Source organism: Erythranthe guttata, chromosome 2, assembly GCF_056151865.1.
Source record: "Erythranthe guttata isolate IM_541 chromosome 2, IM_541, whole genome shotgun sequence".
Classification (NCBI taxonomy): Eukaryota; Viridiplantae; Streptophyta; class Magnoliopsida; order Lamiales; family Phrymaceae; genus Erythranthe; species Erythranthe guttata.
This window is the reverse complement of record NC_142534.1, coordinates 381,877-399,777: the sequence shown is the minus strand read 5'-3', so window position 1 is coordinate 399,777 and position 17,901 is coordinate 381,877. Positions and strand designations below refer to the sequence as shown.

Genomic DNA, 17,901 nt, shown 5'->3' with positions numbered 1-17,901 from the left:
TTGATTCTTGGGACAGGGGGCATGTTTTGAGGTTTTTATTTCAATTGTAACTGGTGTCATTTGAAGAATAAAAGAACTGATGCATTTATAGAACACATGGGAGGAGTGGTAGGTTATTTGTCAATTAATGCTTGCATAAGTGAAATGATTAGTATTCTTCTTGGAAAAGCAAGAAATTTAATAGACACTTAAAGTTCATACGCATATTATCTGCAAAACGTCTACTTGCCAACTACATTACATTAATTACCTATTAATGTGTCAATGAAAACATTAATTACTTATCAATGCATTAAAAAAAATCGCCCTTTGACATGACAAGTCACAGCAAATTGATTACCACAATGCAATATGGAGATCTTGCAAAGAACAATACTACTCAAAATCAGATATCATACAATTAATTTCAGAACATGAATTAATAGTCAAAGGCTACACAACAACATTTGAAAAAAAATCTTCTAATTTGGACATACACCGTGTAACAACACATTATGACCAACTAACATTAAGAACAACATACCAATTATAGGAGTCCAACAAAGTACCTTCATCGTTTGGACTTTACGTTTATACAATAATACCTGGCCTTTTAAGTTAGAATTCTCTTGTTCGTAAAGATTAAGCTTGGTTAATAGCCCAGATATAACCTCAACCGACGGTTCGCGAGTTGACTCGTCACACCATCTAAAGAAATTACAACGATGTTCCTACAAATATTTTTTGAAATAAAAAATAATTAGATAATTTCATAGCAATAACATCGTATACGTGGATTTTTTTCCGAAAGAACAACTCAAATTGTCAGTAAAATAGATAATCAGTAAAATAGTTAACAAAATAATTAGATAATTTAAATTATAAATTACTTGCCTCTTTCAATGAACAACAATAAAATCGTCTTCCTGGATTTCTTTCCGTTCTCGATGTTTTAATTGTCGTTTCCAAACCGCAGTGACAGTGAAAACGTAACCCAGAAGAAAATGGATTAGACTCACCACTGTCACTGGAACGACAATTTGCCCTATTTCGCATATAGTTCGAATTCGAACTCATACTGGAAAATTGATAAATAAAAAACTCATGAGCCATATGTGGTATATGAATCAAAACTATAATTGAATGGGTGATTCGAAAATAGTTTTACTTTACCTTCGGAACTTCAAATTCGTGCAGCACTGTTGTAGAAATTGAAGAGCCGGAACCCTAGACCAAATTGGGAGAGACAGCGGGCTCGTTTGGTTTGAAATGCTTGGATCTATTTTTCTTTATGTTTAATATTTTTTTTTAAGTTAGGGGTATTTTCGGATTTTCGATATAAATTTCAACCACAAGAATTCAAATGGTATTTTTAATTGAACAGTACAATCACCCATACCAAACATGGGATTAGCTGGTTAGTAATTATTTTGAACAGTACAATCCTTGGACTAATTGTCAATCCATGTAATCCCATCATTCAAACCAAACGAGCCATTCATCTAAAACAACTTTCTAAAAATTGAATCTTTAAACATATGAGATAAAATAATTGGGCCAAGAACAAGAAATACTATCGTAATTTGGCGGCCCATGTAGCCCAAATTCGTTGACTGAACCAATTTAAATGTGGGCCCACCGTGACTAGTATATAGAAACAGAAACGACAAAAGTTTCAATAATTTTTTGTTTTTGTTTTTTCTGTGTTCTGCTTTAAATAAATTGTAGATCTGATGTGATAGTTAAAATATTAAATAGGAAATTAGCTAGTATATCGTTCATGACATGTCTAATTGGAATATATTATTGTGTACTAATTAACTGTATGATTGATTATATGCAGAATCTAAAATTATTAATAACATCTGTAACATTTGTTGCATACTATCACTATGCATGATTGATAAATAATAAATATACAATATCACACTAAATTTGGTCACATTCATTGTGTCGCATAAAAAATATAATTAGGGCAAAATCAACTCTCAAATACCCAAAAAAAAAAAAAAAAGAATTGAATGGGTTTATATTGGATAAGTTATTATATTCAATAAAAAGTCCCAAGGAACATAAGATTATACATTCTTTATAATTGGGAGAATATGTAATTATGTATATTAATTAATAATGTGGATGAATGAAGAATTATAATAATAACAAAATTAAATTTTTCTCCTAAAAATAATTGCCATTTTGCCAAGTACATGAATTTTTTCTCCAAAAATATATAATATATAATATTATTTATATTTTGTGTAAAAAATCAAATCAAATACAGTGTTAGATATGTTGGCCCTTTTTTCTCCGTGAATGGAATTTCAGGAATCCGAATCAATGGCCCCTGTGCTTCGCCCGGTTTCTTTCCGCCATTAAATTATCGCCATTTGTGTCTCTTCAAAAACTCCCTTTTCAGCCTTTTCTAGGGTTTCCTCTCTCCATTATAAAACTCCCTCCCCCCCCCCCCCCCAACCCATCGCCACTCTGTTTTCCGCGTTACAGGGTTTGCTTTTGCAGTGCGAGAGAATCCAATTTCGAGATTTCATTGCTCTTATGAAATTCATCACTCGATTGTAAAGGTATTCTCTTTTCATTTCGCTTCCGTCTTTTGTGGGTTTTTTTTTTTTATAATAATTTTCGAATTTGTCAACTTGCTGTATGATCGTATGCGAGCTTCTTTTTGTCGAATCTTACTTTATTCAAGCTCTGTTCATGGGGTTTGTTTCTTATTGCTCGGATACTTTAGGGTTAATTATAGTTTTAATTGAAGGTTTCCCGCTGTATCTTTTCTGAATTCTGATCCTTTCCCAATTAGGTACGCTTTCAATTTTTCAGCACGATTTTGTCTGGTTTCTAGGGTTTCGTCATCTTTTTTGCTTTTGAATTGAAATAAATTATTTCACTTCCTATTATTATTATTATTATTATTATTATTATTATTATTATTATTATTACATTATGAAGATTTCAGTGCCAGACTGTGGCTGATTGATGGATTGTTTTTTTTGTGCATCTTCTGCTAGGTTTTGGTCTTGTTTTTGCGACTGGGTGAGATAACACAGCCAAATTCAATTAAATCATCGGTTTCCATTGCCACAAAAGACTTAGCTCTGCTGTTTTACTCAAACAATTTATCTGCTGAAAATGGATGATGGAGAACTCGATTTCCCAAGTGATCAAATGATGTCATGCTTGGACCTGCCTAATGCACAGAGCAGCTGCTCATTCGACATAGACGAGTTTCTTGGTCGAACACAGTCCTGCAATGATGCCCTTGGCCGAACCGAGGCTTACACAGACGTTCTTGGTCGAACACAGGCTTGCACCCATGCCCATGCGTGTAACCCATCGGGACCCGATAAATCACACACACACACTTGTATACATGTCCACACCCAAATTATGCACTCCCCTAGTGAAGGTCAGGATCCAAGTGATGACACCGCTGAGTCGGTGGAGAAAAAAGGTAAGAAAAGGCCTACGGGTAATCGCGAAGCGGTGCGCAAGTACAGGGAGAAGAAGAAGGCTAGGGCTGCATCTTTAGAGGATGAAGTTATCAGATTGAGGGCTGTGAATCAGCAGTTAATGAAGAGACTACAAGGGCAGGCTTTATTGGAGGCTGAGATTACTAGGCTGAAGTGTTTGCTTGTGGATATTAGAGGGAGGATTGAAGGAGAAATCGGCTCTTTCCCTTATCAGAAGCCGGCCAAGAATGCAGATATCTATCAAAACATTGCTAACCCTAACATTCAAGGCACTTATGTAATGAATCCGTGTAATATGCAACGGAATGAGCAGCTTTACTGCCTTCACCCTGGATCGGAAACTGCGTTCAGTGGTCAGGGCCTTGGGGACTGTGGATTCGACGATCTACAGTGTTTGGGGAATCAAAATTCTAATCCGATGGAGCTCCCTGACTGTGGGTTTGATAATGTTAACATTGCTTCTAATGCCAATACTTCCAGCAGCAGCAAGAAAAAAGGTGAACTTTCTTGTTCTTTATCTTTTTTGTTGCCTTTTGAAAAGTGTGTTGTGTTAAACCTCTGTAGTGAAAGATGCGGCTTCAGTATTGCATGGTTTCACTAATTTAAGCCAATTTTTTTTTTTGCTTACTTGCCTGTTTTTCTTTTTTACACTTCATGATAATGATCGGGCAGTAGGAATAAGCAACTCAGTGTCACTTTAAACAATTTCTTTGCTTATCTTGTAGTCGGATTGATGTTATTGGTGTCTCTGCAGACTTGAGTTACATGTTTGTTTCTTGTAGTTTGATCATTTTTCTTGTAGGAATCTGCTTACATATATGCAACACCTATATTATATAGACTTGAATGTACTACATTAAACCAAAAGATCAACACAGAAAAAGAAAATTGAGAAAAAAGAAAGAAAGAGTGGAATTAAACAATATAGACCACACTTGTTCAGTTCGCCGAGGAGAGCAAATGCAGGAACACGTAACCTGCACAATTGATCCAAAATGAACTATTGGAATGACTAGTGTAGAGATGTAAATGAATGTACGTATGGGCAAAATAATGTTTTCCATGTAAAAAGTAAGCTTTTACATCTTTCTTAATATGTCTAGTGGCTCTCACTACATTGGCAATCTTGTGATCCCGTAGATAGCGAGTGGTGCTGTTATGTCTTGATTTGATTTGATTTATAATGAAGGAAGCACATTATCAAGATTTAACTATATTTTTTTTAAGATTTAACTTGATGTTGTTTCCACGTGTTTTATCAGGAAGGGCACGTGCTGCAGGGGCTAGCTAGAATCGAGAATTGAGTACTGCCAATTTTCATTTCCGACTTTGATTGTTGAGATTAGGGCGTAGCATATCTAAATAACAAGCTACACTTAGAGCTCTCTCGGCTTGGTTTCATGTACAGTGGCTTTTTATTTACAAACAATGCATTGTAAAGTGGGACAGCTCGGTACATAGCTAGCAGAAGTTGAGGAACCAGATGACTAAGAATTTCGGTTTTGCAAAACGCTTATGATTTATTTTTTTATTTTTCAGACTCCTATGATACTCGTTATTTCATTTAATGTATTATGTACTACTACTATTACTACTATTTTTCGTCCTCTATCCCGGAATTTTGAATAACATATCACCATAAGCTATGAGCAGCTTTTGTTGTTACCACATAACATTATGATTGTTTTAAGATTACCAGCTTCTGGACCAGCATTATAAACTGTTCATTCCCCCCTCTCTGTATGCAGTCGAATTCTCCTGATTTTGAACCATTTTTCATTTCGAATGTTAAAAGTTTCGAATTCTGATTTTTCCGACTTTTTTTTTTTATTTTGAAAGAAAGTTGGAATGAGTAGATATTAGATTATGAGTAGTGGGTGCACTCTCCTCTTCCTCTAGACAAGCTCTTGCCATCCATCCAAACGCCCACTTGCTTCGGTTTGTACTTTGATTCTCTTTGCTTTTTTGACGCCTTTTTTTACTCTCCACCCCTAATTTATTTATTTTTCTATATCGGAATTAGCTTTCTCGACATGTTCCATCTGACTTAAAAAATTCCAAAAAAGCAACTTAAAAAATTATTCTCCACTTTCTGAACCAACCAACACATCTGCCTCTCTATGAGGGCTGGGCTGGGTATTAATCATATCATGTACCCCACGTTGTGTTAGTGTTGGTACTAAATAATTGGTATAAGTCAATTCAATAATAATACTTCACTTTTGAATTTCCATATTGTTATGCAATTAACAAACAACAAGGCGTAAGTAAAACTCAAACAAAGTCGAAAAGATTAAAATGACCAACCCAACATTTCTCAAACCCGAAAACTGACAAGGTCTTAATATCGTACTAGTATGAATCTTACTATGGACAGTCAGCGGATTGAGTGTCATCCTCGTCACAATAAATGCTCTCAGCCATTTTCCATACCTGTAATGAATTATCCTCTGCTACACTAGAAATTACCCACGGTTCATTTTCGTTCCACGAAAAGTCGGAAACCTTTGCTTTGTGACCACCGTGTGAGAATAGGAGTTCTGGTGGGCCATCTTCAGCTTCCCCTTGCAGCTGTTCATCTCCAATCCTAAAATGCATGACCATAATACCCTTAGAGCTCGTTTGTTTCTCAACATAAGATTAGACAAGATTAGATTGTACTAACCAAACATCAAATAAGACCTATTTTTTACCAACCAAACAAGACCTAAGTACTTTATTTCAACCACTGTATGGGTTTCAGTGTGGAATGCTCGGTAAAAAAATACCTGTTAAGGTCCCAAATAGTCAACATTATGTGATCAGCAGAAGACGCCAAAACGCCTTCATGGTTAGGATCCCATTCGACCTGGAATACCTCTTCCCTGTATACAGAACACAACATAGCAGTCAGCAAGAATGCTTTTGATACTTGGAAACATTTCGTTCCGTTTAATGTTTGTAATTTGCTAATTCACGTTCATACACCAGACTTTCCAACTGGTTAAAGCTAAACGTAACGTGGGAAATGATGGGGGTTAACGAGCTACAAAGATAGAAGCTTCCAGTTACAAGTTCTTCGGAACAAAATACCCTCTAAAATTTGTATAGAATACAATGAAAGAGTCGTGCTTTCACATAGAATTGAACTTCAGCTCGAAAAGCTCTTGATTTTTGTTCAATTTTGTTGGTATGAGATGTTGAGTTCGAATGAGATTATCAAACAATGCAACATGTGATTAAACTAAAGGACTTACACTTCACTGCTAAGAGTATGCAATGGAGAACTCAAATTCCGCATATCGAACAGTCCAACTGTACTATCAGAGGATGCAGTAGCCAAAATCCACTCATTAAATGGATTAAAAGATAGATAGTTCACCTGAAATTAAATTTAAGAAAAAAAAAAAGAAGAAGAAAGAGAGATGAGCCGTGCTATGAAGAGTGATTAAATGATAAAATGAATATAGAGCAGGACTACATAAGAATTTAAGGATTGAGCAGAGGAGAGGTATTGGGGTGCCGAGTCTATGGCCTATTTAACTGTATTGAGACAGACGAGCTTAATTAATCATGGAAAAAAGAGATAGGCCAAGAACAAGCTCATGTTACATATGACTCCAGTTAAATACAGAATTCGGCAGCAAGACCCCAATCAAATAATATTGTTAGGAAAACGCTGTTCATATTTAGTCTCATTTAACACAGTTTTGGCAATTTGAAGTATGCAGACTCTTTTGATTCTACCAATTGCCCCTGATTTCCTTCTTGAATACCCTTGTTTTATTCCATATCCTTGTTAGTTTTTCATCTGATAGGTAAAACTTTAAAGTGTTGGATACAAAGCCCAAATCATGTAAGTAAAGGAAAAAAATGTAATTGTATGAAGAACTAGTTTAGCCACGTCATATATGCACCAGAGTAATAATCAGAGACACTTTTGCTCACGAAAAGAGAAACAGCAGAAAAGTCCCTCACCTCTTTCTCATGTACAACAACAGAGTGTTGGAACTTGTTTGTTCGTAAATCCCAGATCATTAGCTTGCAGTCATCTCCTACAGAGCCAAATAGATTTTCATTCTTTAAATGCCACGACACATCCTCAACCACGTTTTCATGTCCCTAGAGCAACAGTCACAATAAAGACGGGGGGGGAGTTAAAAACCATGGTTACAACACTAAATAGCTCCGTGATATCAGAATCAATAAATTAATGTCTTATACAAAAGTCAAAAGATTATAATTCACCTCGTAAATATAATTTGCTTCAAGCACTTTCACTTGAGGCATTGCAGAAACATCCCACAAACAGATTTTGCAGTCATTTGAACCACTCAAAAGATATCCTTGTTTTAATGAGCTCCACGACAAACCATATCCCTCTTTGTCATGACCCCTCAATCTCAAATCTGGCTCACAAGAACTGCCTTTGGCATCCATCAGCTGCTTAGTAGTGTCAAATACATATACTTCTGAACCACTGGTCTTGGCAGCAACTATAGCCGGGTTTTGTAACATGCACCGAGCCCTATTCACTTCTCCATCTACTTGTATCTTTTGAACTATCTCTATCTGCATATAAGTAACACATTTCAGAGTAATTCTTGCTGTTCCAGAACTGTCAAGTAAATAGGTGGTAAATGAACCAAGAAATATGAGATAAAATAAAAGAATATTTCCCCACAAAAAAGGATATATCAACCAAATCTTAGTTTGCAGAACTCCTGCACCAAATTCTAACATAAATGAACCAAAATAAAATGAAAATAATAGGGAAAATGGACAGATTAATCGCTGCTTAGTACATTAATCAAACAGTTTTACTTTAAACTGTTGCTGCTTTACTGCTTACACTTGAAACTTGCCTCTAAGCAGTACAAACAGAACAACACTAAAAACTTTCAGTGCGTACTTTACTCAAACACTTGGTGCTCAATCGTGGAATGCGATACTTAATCATGAAAAAACGCAGGATACCCAAACAAAAACCTAAAGTGAAAACCAGGACTTCATTACTGACCTTAGGCATGATGGAGTTATCGGGATCGACTTCAATGGCGGATGAGGGGTCGCGGGGGAGGTAGGCGTCCGCGACCATGAGAAAATTGGGGCAGTCATCGGATGTGTGGGTCCCGAGGATCAATTTGTGAACGGCGAGATCTCCGCCGTCAGATGAAGGCGGCAACGGAAGCCACTGGACGGTGAGAGACGGCCACTCGAGAGAGTGGAAGATCACGAGATCGTACAGCAACGGCGTGTTCATCTTCCACACCAAAAATTGATCCTCCAAGTCTTCTTCTACTGGTTTACTCACCGCCATCTCTCTCTCGATCTCTCTCTCTCTCTCTCTCTCTCTCTCTCTCTCTCTCTCTCTCTCTCTCTCTCTCTCTCTCCCTCTCTCTCTCTCTCTCTCTCTCACACACACACACAGGCAGTACTGATGTTTTCTTCACGCAGAGGGAATATTTCCCGCCAAATATGAGAGGGAAGATGCGGAAAACTGGGCCGTGGGCCGGAAAATAATCGATAAAATGTAATTTATTGGCTTTTACGGGCTGGGTCATAAAAGCCCGATTATTATCCAAAAATGTGGTCCAATTGAAATATATAATTAGAATTTTTTTTGGCTAACTAAGAAAATAACTCCTTAAATTATTATTATTATTATTTTTTTTAGCTAACTAAGAAAATAACTCCTTAATGTTTTTATCACAAAAAAAAAAATATATATATATATATGAAAAAGACCACGTTGAGTTATTCCCAGATTTGTTACATTAGAACTTGACATTAATTACAGGTCTAATTCATGGCAAAATTATTCTCATATTTGTTGCATGCGCGTGTGGATTTGGATTATTATTTAATGCCTTCTTTTGTAAATTAAGGCATATGTTTCTCGAATTTCGCAGTTGCTACACACGGTGAAATATTTGTTAACGAGTGATCCTGCACCACTGATTTACGCATAATAGCACACATACACCCATTTATATATATATATATATATACTTAGTGGATGATTATTTGTTTAATATAAAATCAACTTTATATTAAAAAAATCCTGGCACCCCTGGTTTATTTCCCACCGTTTTTTTCCTTGATAATTATTTCCCACCGTTTTCGGTTACTTTGAAAAACCACACGTTTTAATTTGACAAAATCTAATGACTTTAATTGACTCATATGATGTATAAATTATATATAAATTATTATTTTATGAGCCAGCTTGGTTTGACCAATACACAGAAAGTCCAAGTTAGTGAGCTTCGTTGTTTGAGTTTTGGTCTGTATGTTTTGCTGACTAGACTTAACACATCCTTACATATATATATGAGTGTCACAAAGGGCGAGTATTCAAATTACAGCAACATATTTAGAGAAACCTTAATTTCCTCATATAGATATACAATTTTATTTATTTTCTTATTTTTCTGATGGAGTTTAATACAATGGAACAATATGTATTTGGTGGGTTAATTGCTTGGATAATTGGGTTGATATTATTATACAGATTGCTGGAAAACAGCAGTAAAATTACGATAAAGGAGACAATTAGATCAGATGCACAGAAAAGCTCTGAAAATGTTTTGTGCAAGAAAGATGGTCCCCCAGATGTTGTTATTGTTGGTGCTGGTGTTGCTGGATCCGCTCTCGCTTACTCTTTGGCCAAGGTATTTTTCTTAAACATTGTGCACACCTACTGTTCGATGAAATGCGCCAAATAAATATGTGTAATTAAATTTGATCTGGTATGGTGATCACAGGATGGGCGGATTGTGCAAGTGATTGAGAGGGATTTAAGCCAACCTGATAGGATTGTGGGTGAGCTGCTTCAACCAGGAGGCTACCTTAAATTACTCGAATTGGGGATGGAAGGTAATAATATATATGTAATTTGTTCAATTCTTGTGAACTTTTAATAATATTTTAATTTTCATGAGCCTTCTTTTATGTTTGATACTTTGATTAAATCTTAGTGGATCATTTTAAAGGGAAGCTCAAATTAACCGTATCGAAATTGTGTTTAACAAATCTTATATGCAATCTACAATAGATAATTATTTTAGGTGCATGTGTCCAACACTGGATTAATGATCGAAACACTTTATGCAAAAAAAAGTTCATTGTAAAAATAATTCAAGTCAATAATTTGTTTGTATGGTTTGCAGAGTGTGTGAGTGGGATTGATTCACAGCAAGTATATGGATATGCACTCTACAAAGAAGGAAAGTATGCAAAATTAACATACCCTTTAGAAGAATTCAGCTCAGATGTTTCTGGCCGTAGTTTTCACCATGGCCGTTTTATCCAAAGATTGCGCGAAAAGGCAGCATCTCTTCCCAAGTATGAACACATTACACAACTCCGTTTTTTTTTTTTTTTTTTTAAAAGGTTTGTCTTTTTTTTTAAATACTAATTAGATTATGATTCTTGTTTCCTAATTATGTAGTGTAAGAATGGAACAAGGAACGGTAACATCATTAATCGAGGAAAGAGGCACAGTTAAAGGAATCAAGTACAAGAACAAAGATGGACAAGATATCAAAGCATATGCTCCTCTTACAATCGTATGCGATGGATGCTTCTCCAATTTGAGAAAGAATCTATGTGTACCCCAGGTACTATATAGTTAAATTTTAGTAAATAAAACTTAAATTCATAAAAGCTCTCTTTTTTAATGATCATTTTTTACTTTGCAGGTAGACATTGTCTCCCATTTCGTGGGTATGGTACTAAATCTAGAAAACGGGAAACTCCCACACCCAAATCACGGGCATGTCGTTTTAGCAAACCCTTCCCCCGTTTTATTCTATCCCGTTAGTAGCACCGAAGTTCGATGCTTAGTCGATATTCCCGGACAAAAAATACCCTCCATTTCAAATGGAGATATGGCCAAGTATTTGATCGCAAAGGTTGCCCCTCAGGTAATTTTGTTTTTTCAAGAAAGTCTTGAATTCTTGATTATTTTTTTTCTTTCATAAATGGTCTCTAATGTTTTTTTTTAATTATTTAATCAGCTTCCACATCAGCTACACGATGCTTTCATAGATCAGATAGAAAAGGGGGATATTAGATCGATGCCGAATAGGAGTATGCCCGCTGCTCCACTTCCGACTCCCGGTGCGATTTTGCTCGGAGATGCGTTTAATATGCGCCACCCTTTGACTGGTGGTGGAATGACGGTGGCTCTTTCCGACGTGGTGGTGCTCCGGAATTTGCTCCGGCCGGTGGAGGATTTCAGCAATGCCGCTGCTCTCACTAAACATCTCGAGTCCTTTTACACCCTCCGCAAGGTAATAAAAAATTAATGTTATAAATATTAGCAAAAAATAAGACAGTAAAGAGTCTGGAATAATATACTCACGGTTTTGAACTGTTAAAAAAAATACGTCATTTATACCACAGAGAATAAGAAGACCGTAAAAAAAAAATCCCAACGTAAAAAGCATCGTATAAACATTAAAATGTTGCAGTGCATCCTCAAATTTTTTAGAAAAAAAATCGGCACGTTTTTAATGGGTTTTTTTTCTTTGTATTATAGCCGGTGGCTTCAACAATAAACACTCTAGCAGGAGCACTGTACAAGGTGTTCTGTCCAGCACCAGATCAAGCAAGCATGGAAATGAGAGAAGCGTGTTTCGATTATCTGAGCTTAGGTGGCATGTATTCACAAGGACCAATCGCTCTGCTTTCTGGTTTGAACCCTAGGCCTATGAGCTTAGTTGCTCACTTCTTTGCAGTTGCTATTTACGGTGTGGGCCGATTACTTCTCCCCTATCCTTCACCTAAACGTCTCTTACTCGGAGTTCGATTGCTATTGGTAGGTGTCTCCTTTCTTTTCTTCTCTTCTAATTCTTTCGATATTTGATCAAAATTTAATTTTTCCCTCGACCCCATTTATTTATTAATTTATTGTGTTTCTCTTGTGCAGAATGCATACGGGATAATATTTCCTATAGTGAAATCCGAAGGAGTGAGACAAATGTTCTTCCCCATCACAATTCCGGCTTACAACAAGGGTTCCTCGGTTGTAATGAAAAGTGCAATGTTCGATATGATGGCATAAAACTAGAATAAGCATCTTCCATGTGGTAATGCCAAAAGAAGGTTAAGTTCTTTTTTTCAAAAAAGAATATACGGTTATTTATTCGTTCTTTTTCTCGACTATACTAGGTATTTCTTCTACGATTCGACACCGTCTTATGTAACATACACCATTTATTATTCTCTTTGTAACATACTTTACAAAAGATCAAGAATAGTATTTCTTTTATTTTAGAATATTGAGTTGATATTTAGAATGCTACAACACTTTAGCCACATTGTTGTACCTTTTTACATACCAAACAAGTGATGTACAACCAAACCTCCCACTTAGCTTTATGCCTTTATCTTTCAAATCTTGAAATCAATGGTGTCTTTAATCAACCAATCACAAGAAAGCTAATATAACATGAAGTAGATATATTAAGGTTTTGAAAAATATTCATGATGAATGCAAATCTTGATTTCATATTACACAAAATCCATAATTCTTTTTGTTGCATCACAAAATATTTCATTACATAATCAGCAAATCTTGATTTCTAAAAGAAGAAAGTATGAACATTATACAAAACCCATAGTTCTTTTTATAACATCACAAAATCTTTCATTACATAATCATATCGAAAAAACACAGAATCACACTTCAAACTATTGCATACACACATCCCACAAATCATAACATAGTAAATTCAACAAAACAAAACAACCTAGGATATGCCTCTTTACTAATCAAATCATCACATGACAACGCACGCTGTCGGATTTTCGTCACTAAAAGCCGTAGTGTACCGAACTTCGGTCGAGCTCGCCCTAGCAAGATGCGAGACATGCGGATCGTACGAATTTCGGACATAACCCGCGGGGGCTTTTTTGTCGTATGTACCTTGAGCGTAAGGGTGCTCGACAACATCGTACGGCACGTAGGGCCAGATCTCGGCCTTCTTACCGGTGCGGTGCGCCACGCGGGCCACCACCTTATCGGGGTCCACGTAACCGATCACCGTCAGCTTGTGCTGCTTCGGCGTGATCTCAACTGACGTCACCCCTTTCATTCCTTCTACCGATCTTCGCACTTTTCTCTCGCAACCTTCGCAATCGATTTTGATCTTTATATCCACCGTCTAGAGAGAGAGAGACAGAGATTCCAAGAATATTAGACATGGTTTAATAGATACTAAATTAACTTTAATCAATGTAAGAAAACAAAGAAGAGCAAATGTTGATGCAAATTTAGTATCAAATACAATAGTTAAATTTGAATTTGAATTTGAATTTGAAAGTTGGGATACAGATACAGTAGTTGCAAGAAAAAAAATATCTGAATCCTAATTAGATGCAAGAAGACAAAATAGGGAGCCCGCACCATGCGGTGGGGTGTCAGTTAGAGGATAATTACTTCCCAACTAAAAACCGGAAAATATATTATTCTATACCAGATCTAAAACCCAGATCTTCTTCTCCTTCTTCTTCACTAATTAAATAAACATTATTTTAATAACTTCACCATTTGTAACACAGATATGCATACACATTCATAACCTCTACATACTAAATTACAATAATTATAAAAAAAAATACATAATAAATTACAAAAAAAAAAAGTATAGCCAAAACCAAAATTTACTCGGTGAAAAATACCAAATTAACACACACACACACACGTGTGTGTGTGTGTGTGTGTGTTGGAAAGAGAAGATATATATGTATATATACCTGGAGCTGTTTGCGTTTCTTGAGCTTAGAATGGCCGCTGGAGCAATCAAACATGTTCGAAAGGTGATCCAAAGCTCCCATTTTTATTTTAAAGATTGAGTTTTTATTTTTTTTCTCTCTCTTGTTTCTCACTCTAACCACTGCACCACCAAGTAGTAGTGAAGCTCTCTCGCTCTAAAATAGATTGTGAAAAATGGGTAGTCGACGAAAGAATGATTGGATTTCACAAATATCTAAAAAAAAAGAATTTAGTGGTCTATTTTCTTTTTTTCTTTTTTTTTTTTTTTTTGCCTAACGTTTGACAGTTTGACGGACACTTGTTTGTTTTCTTTCCTCTACTTAGGTTATCGGCTGTCTGTGTTTATATAGGCAGCCAAGCTAATAGTAAGTGTAGTCCATTTTCCTTCACTAAGAAGAAATAATAATTTTTTCATAATTAAATATTGACCGTTGATGCTATGAGAGCTGTGGCTCGAAGATTAACGCCACGTGGTGTCTTGTTATTGGAAGAAAGTGATGGCATTGGAAATCCCTGCACGATGCACCGACCCGGTTTGTATCTCTATACAGGAAGGTTCCGGTACAGCGGTACTACTAGTACTTGACCCATTTGACAGTGTTCGGATCCGGGTGGGACCCGTTTTTTTCCTATGTCGACGGTTTCCGGGGCCCACTTGATGACTTTTCATTTCATGATATTTAATTAATTTATGGACTGATATTTTGAATTTATTTAGGCCCATAACGCTTCAATTAAATTATTTAATATTTATGAATCACATGCAGATATACATTGAATTTGTGTAAAATATTAAAAATATAATTATATATTCATCTGTATATAATACATGTATGAAATACAGCCCTATATAATTCGTCTCATCCAGTCCACTAGTCCAGCATGGAGAAAACCCTAGTTTGTATTTGTAACATTAAAAAATAAAAATAGATAGTAAAATATATTTTAAATATTCTTGGACCGTGGCCCAAAAAATTATCTGAAACTAACTATATTGAGCCCAATGGAAAATGGGCTGTAGCCCAATTAATTTTATAAATAGATTTTAGTTTTTATTTATTTTTATTTAAAGGAATATATTAGTGACGTCAAATACACACACTCGAAACGTGTGCTAGTTAATCACGTATACTGTTAATTATTTATTTTATTTTTATTTTTTTCTAGGTTGTTTTTGCATTGAAATGGGGAAAAAGGGAAAAAAATATATTAAAATATTATGATAATAACATGACTCGTGTATCTAAAAACGCTAATAAAGTAATAATCGTAAACAATGCAAGAACGTTTACTAATTGAAATTCTTAGCCAACAGCTAACCGACATACTTAATTAATTATTAATATTTATTTTGTAATATATATCATCAGCTGTAATGAAACAGTGTAACAATAGTAGCATAGCACCCAGGGGCGGACCCAAGGTATGCCTTGGGGGGGCCTCCGCCCCTGCAGAAATTTTTTTTTTACCTTTTTTTTATGAAATTTTTAATATTTTATGTTATTTATCTATTGATTTATACCATTTAGCCCCCCCAAAGTTTAAATTTAGTAGCATTTTAGTCCAAAAAAAAAATTCTAGCCCCCCCACCCAATACTCCCTAGGTCCGCCCCTGATAGCACCCATATCAATAGAACAGCTTCCAATAAGTTTGAACCATCAAATGTGTCCACATTGCATGCACTACCTATCTCTATATAATATACTAATATAATATTTAAATGTGGAATCAATCAAATCTCCATGTATGGAAATTCCATAACAACAAACATCAAATTTGGGTGAAGGATGATGAGGTAAGCAATTTTGACCAATTTCAATCAACAAATGCTACGATTAATACTAATAAAATATAATATGGAGAAATAATAATTATTTGTTTTCATATCTCGTATTGAGAAATGCTCAAGTGTGTGAAAATAAGCTGCAAAGTGTGTGTGCAACAAACTCATAACTCAATTACAATTTGAACACCAGATTCGACTCAATTAGAGCTTACGTCCACCAAACGATACTAGAACAATATTAATAATTCAAGAGTATTACATATTGCATTAATTCTCAACAATCTAATCTATCTAACACAATATACCAACAATACACACTAGAAAATCCTAAATTGTTTTCTATCATACAATGTATCTCTCTATGTACAATTGGTTGCAACTGATTAGACACTCATATGATGCATCCTATCGAGGCTATTTATAGTGTACAAGAGACTCGTATCAGCTCCTTGAAACCGTGTGGCATATGCTGCACGAACACGGCGATACGCGGGTATGGACACGGTGATACGACATTCCTAAAAAACTAGGATATGGATATGCGGGGATACGTGTAAATATAAAAAATATAAGGGTATATTTATAAATTATAAAATATAGGGATACATTTATAAATTGTAAAAATATATTTATAAGTCGCCAAATCGAATAAGAGAGCCGCTCGCCCTTGCTGCTCGTGTTCTTGATCTCCGTTGTCGCTAGAATTTTGGACTTTTGGGTGGACTCTAAAAGAAGACAGAGAAAATATGTATTACAAGGAAAAGAAAATGCGTATTTTTTATTAGGTCTTTCTCTTAAAACATAAGAGCCGTGTCCCATTTTTTTTAAAATTACGGATACTGTCCGACACGTGTGTCCTATTTTTAGGGAAATTACAACACGGCCCGACACGAGTGTCCGAGGGATGTCCGGGCGTGTCCGAGTATCCAAGTGTCGAACACGGAGACTCTTCACCTCCTAGAAGTGTCCGTGCAGCATAGCGTGTGGCACATGCATGGAGAGTTAAATTATAACTAATTGCCGGTTCAACACTCTCCTTTCACTAATTGCTTGGCTTGCTCCATTATCCACCGTTCGATTCACAAGCTCTCTTGATCAATATATTTTCGGATTCAAGAAGTTGTATCAAATTTGTAATTTGAGACCAAGGATAATGGTGGCATGATACATTGCATTATGATCCATGTATAGGTTAATTGAGTTCAATCTTTTGGACACATTCAAGAAATAGTCACACATAAGAACGTGAACGGTTGCCCCCCAAACAAACATTATTTATCAACTCATGTTTATATATATAATTTCAAAAGTAATTTATAAAAATTTAATATTTTCGAAGGAAAAAATAAAAGAAAATAATTATTTGGAAGATAGAGAGTAGTGGGGAGCATTGAATTTGGGTTGTGGGTTGAGTATTTACTACTATTCACCACACCCACTGCAGACAATTAAAATATTTTGGTGCAGTAGATGAGTCAAACTACATAGTAATAAATATTAAATAATACATGCCATCCCCACACACCAATATTTTTTTTTACCAATTATCTGAAAATGTAATAAATAGAAAAATACCTTAAAATTGAAAATGTCACGATTTGAATATTTATATATTGAGGTAGTAGTAAATAAGTGAGGGTTGGAGTCACGGAAAAAAACTGCCAAGTAATAACTCCTCGAATTTATTTTAATAAATGAAATACTAATAACTTGGACCATATCAATATTTAGGTGAACAAAAGTACATCACAAAAGGTGGTACAAATGCAATGACTTTGACTCAAAAGAATTAATTTATTCGTCTTAATTTCTTTTTATTTTAGATATTGTACATTTTTTTTTTTTATTTTTTTTTTGTTTAAATAATGAATTGGGTTTTGTGATTGTA

At 35.3% G+C, this 17,901-nt stretch overlaps 4 protein-coding genes across 5 annotated transcripts; 2 read left to right on the top strand and 2 right to left on the bottom strand.

The window, feature by feature from the left end:
- Window positions 1-2,235: 2,235 nt before the first annotated feature.
- On the top strand, window positions 2,236-5,127 carry LOC105957771 (basic leucine zipper 23). 2 transcript variants are annotated; one of them, XM_012981732.2, is made up of 3 exons: window positions 2,236-2,558; window positions 3,003-3,961; window positions 4,727-5,127. In XM_012981732.2, the coding sequence occupies exons 2-3, from the start codon at window positions 3,124-3,126 to the stop codon at window positions 4,753-4,755; spliced, it is 867 nt and encodes a 288-aa protein (XP_012837186.2). In that variant the 5' UTR covers window positions 2,236-2,558; window positions 3,003-3,123; the 3' UTR covers window positions 4,756-5,127. The 2 variants fall into 2 exon arrangements, with proteins under 2 accessions (XP_012837186.2, XP_088678095.1); XM_088821969.1 differs by lacking the exon at window positions 2,236-2,558 and adding an exon at window positions 2,577-2,696.
- A 539-nt stretch (window positions 5,128-5,666) lies between these two features.
- Window positions 5,667-8,952, bottom strand: LOC105957773 (WD-40 repeat-containing protein MSI2). The gene is made up of 6 exons (XM_012981733.2): window positions 8,464-8,952; window positions 7,692-8,015; window positions 7,422-7,565; window positions 6,701-6,825; window positions 6,233-6,328; window positions 5,667-6,051 (listed from the first exon to the last, which is right to left on the bottom strand). Exons 1-6 carry the CDS (start codon window positions 8,761-8,763, stop codon window positions 5,832-5,834), a joined length of 1,209 nt encoding a protein of 402 aa, XP_012837187.2. The 5' UTR covers window positions 8,764-8,952; the 3' UTR covers window positions 5,667-5,831.
- A 710-nt stretch (window positions 8,953-9,662) lies between these two features.
- LOC105957772 (squalene monooxygenase SE1-like) lies at window positions 9,663-12,728 on the top strand. Its single transcript, XM_088821959.1, has 8 exons — window positions 9,663-10,117; window positions 10,211-10,322; window positions 10,616-10,790; window positions 10,897-11,065; window positions 11,147-11,371; window positions 11,465-11,740; window positions 11,989-12,267; window positions 12,379-12,728. The coding sequence occupies exons 1-8, from the start codon at window positions 9,881-9,883 to the stop codon at window positions 12,511-12,513; spliced, it is 1,608 nt and encodes a 535-aa protein (XP_088678085.1). The 5' UTR covers window positions 9,663-9,880; the 3' UTR covers window positions 12,514-12,728.
- Window positions 12,729-13,055: 327 nt separating this feature from the next.
- LOC105957777 (heavy metal-associated isoprenylated plant protein 26) lies at window positions 13,056-14,647 on the bottom strand. The gene is made up of 2 exons (XM_012981736.2): window positions 14,208-14,647; window positions 13,056-13,615 (listed from the first exon to the last, which is right to left on the bottom strand). Exons 1-2 carry the CDS (start codon window positions 14,286-14,288, stop codon window positions 13,232-13,234), a joined length of 465 nt encoding a protein of 154 aa, XP_012837190.1. The 5' UTR covers window positions 14,289-14,647; the 3' UTR covers window positions 13,056-13,231.
- Window positions 14,648-17,901: the final 3,254 nt, after the last annotated feature.

Excerpts from the sequence above, each read along its gene's own strand:
- LOC105957771 (XM_012981732.2), top strand. The coding sequence starts at position 3,124 with ATGGATGATGGAGAACTCGATTTCCCAAGTGATCAAATGATGTCATGC. Across the intron at positions 3,962-4,726 it reads CAGCAGCAGCAAGAAAAAAG|GAAGGGCACGTGCTGCAGGG; the intron begins GTGAACTTTCTT and ends GTGTTTTATCAG.
- LOC105957773 (XM_012981733.2), bottom strand. The coding sequence starts at position 8,763 with ATGGCGGTGAGTAAACCAGTAGAAGAAGACTTGGAGGATCAATTTTTG. Across the intron at positions 7,566-7,691 it reads AAGCAAATTATATTTACGAG|GGACATGAAAACGTGGTTGA; the intron begins GTGAATTATAAT and ends CTGTTGCTCTAG. Across the intron at positions 6,052-6,232 it reads ACTATTTGGGACCTTAACAG|GATTGGAGATGAACAGCTGC; the intron begins GTATTTTTTTAC and ends CATGCATTTTAG.
- LOC105957772 (XM_088821959.1), top strand. The coding sequence starts at position 9,881 with ATGGAGTTTAATACAATGGAACAATATGTATTTGGTGGGTTAATTGCT. Across the intron at positions 10,791-10,896 it reads AAGGCAGCATCTCTTCCCAA|TGTAAGAATGGAACAAGGAA; the intron begins GTATGAACACAT and ends CTAATTATGTAG. Across the intron at positions 11,066-11,146 it reads AGAATCTATGTGTACCCCAG|GTAGACATTGTCTCCCATTT; the intron begins GTACTATATAGT and ends TTTACTTTGCAG.
- LOC105957777 (XM_012981736.2), bottom strand. The coding sequence starts at position 14,288 with ATGGGAGCTTTGGATCACCTTTCGAACATGTTTGATTGCTCCAGCGGC. Across the intron at positions 13,616-14,207 it reads AGAAACGCAAACAGCTCCAG|ACGGTGGATATAAAGATCAA; the intron begins GTATATATACAT and ends CTCTCTCTCTAG.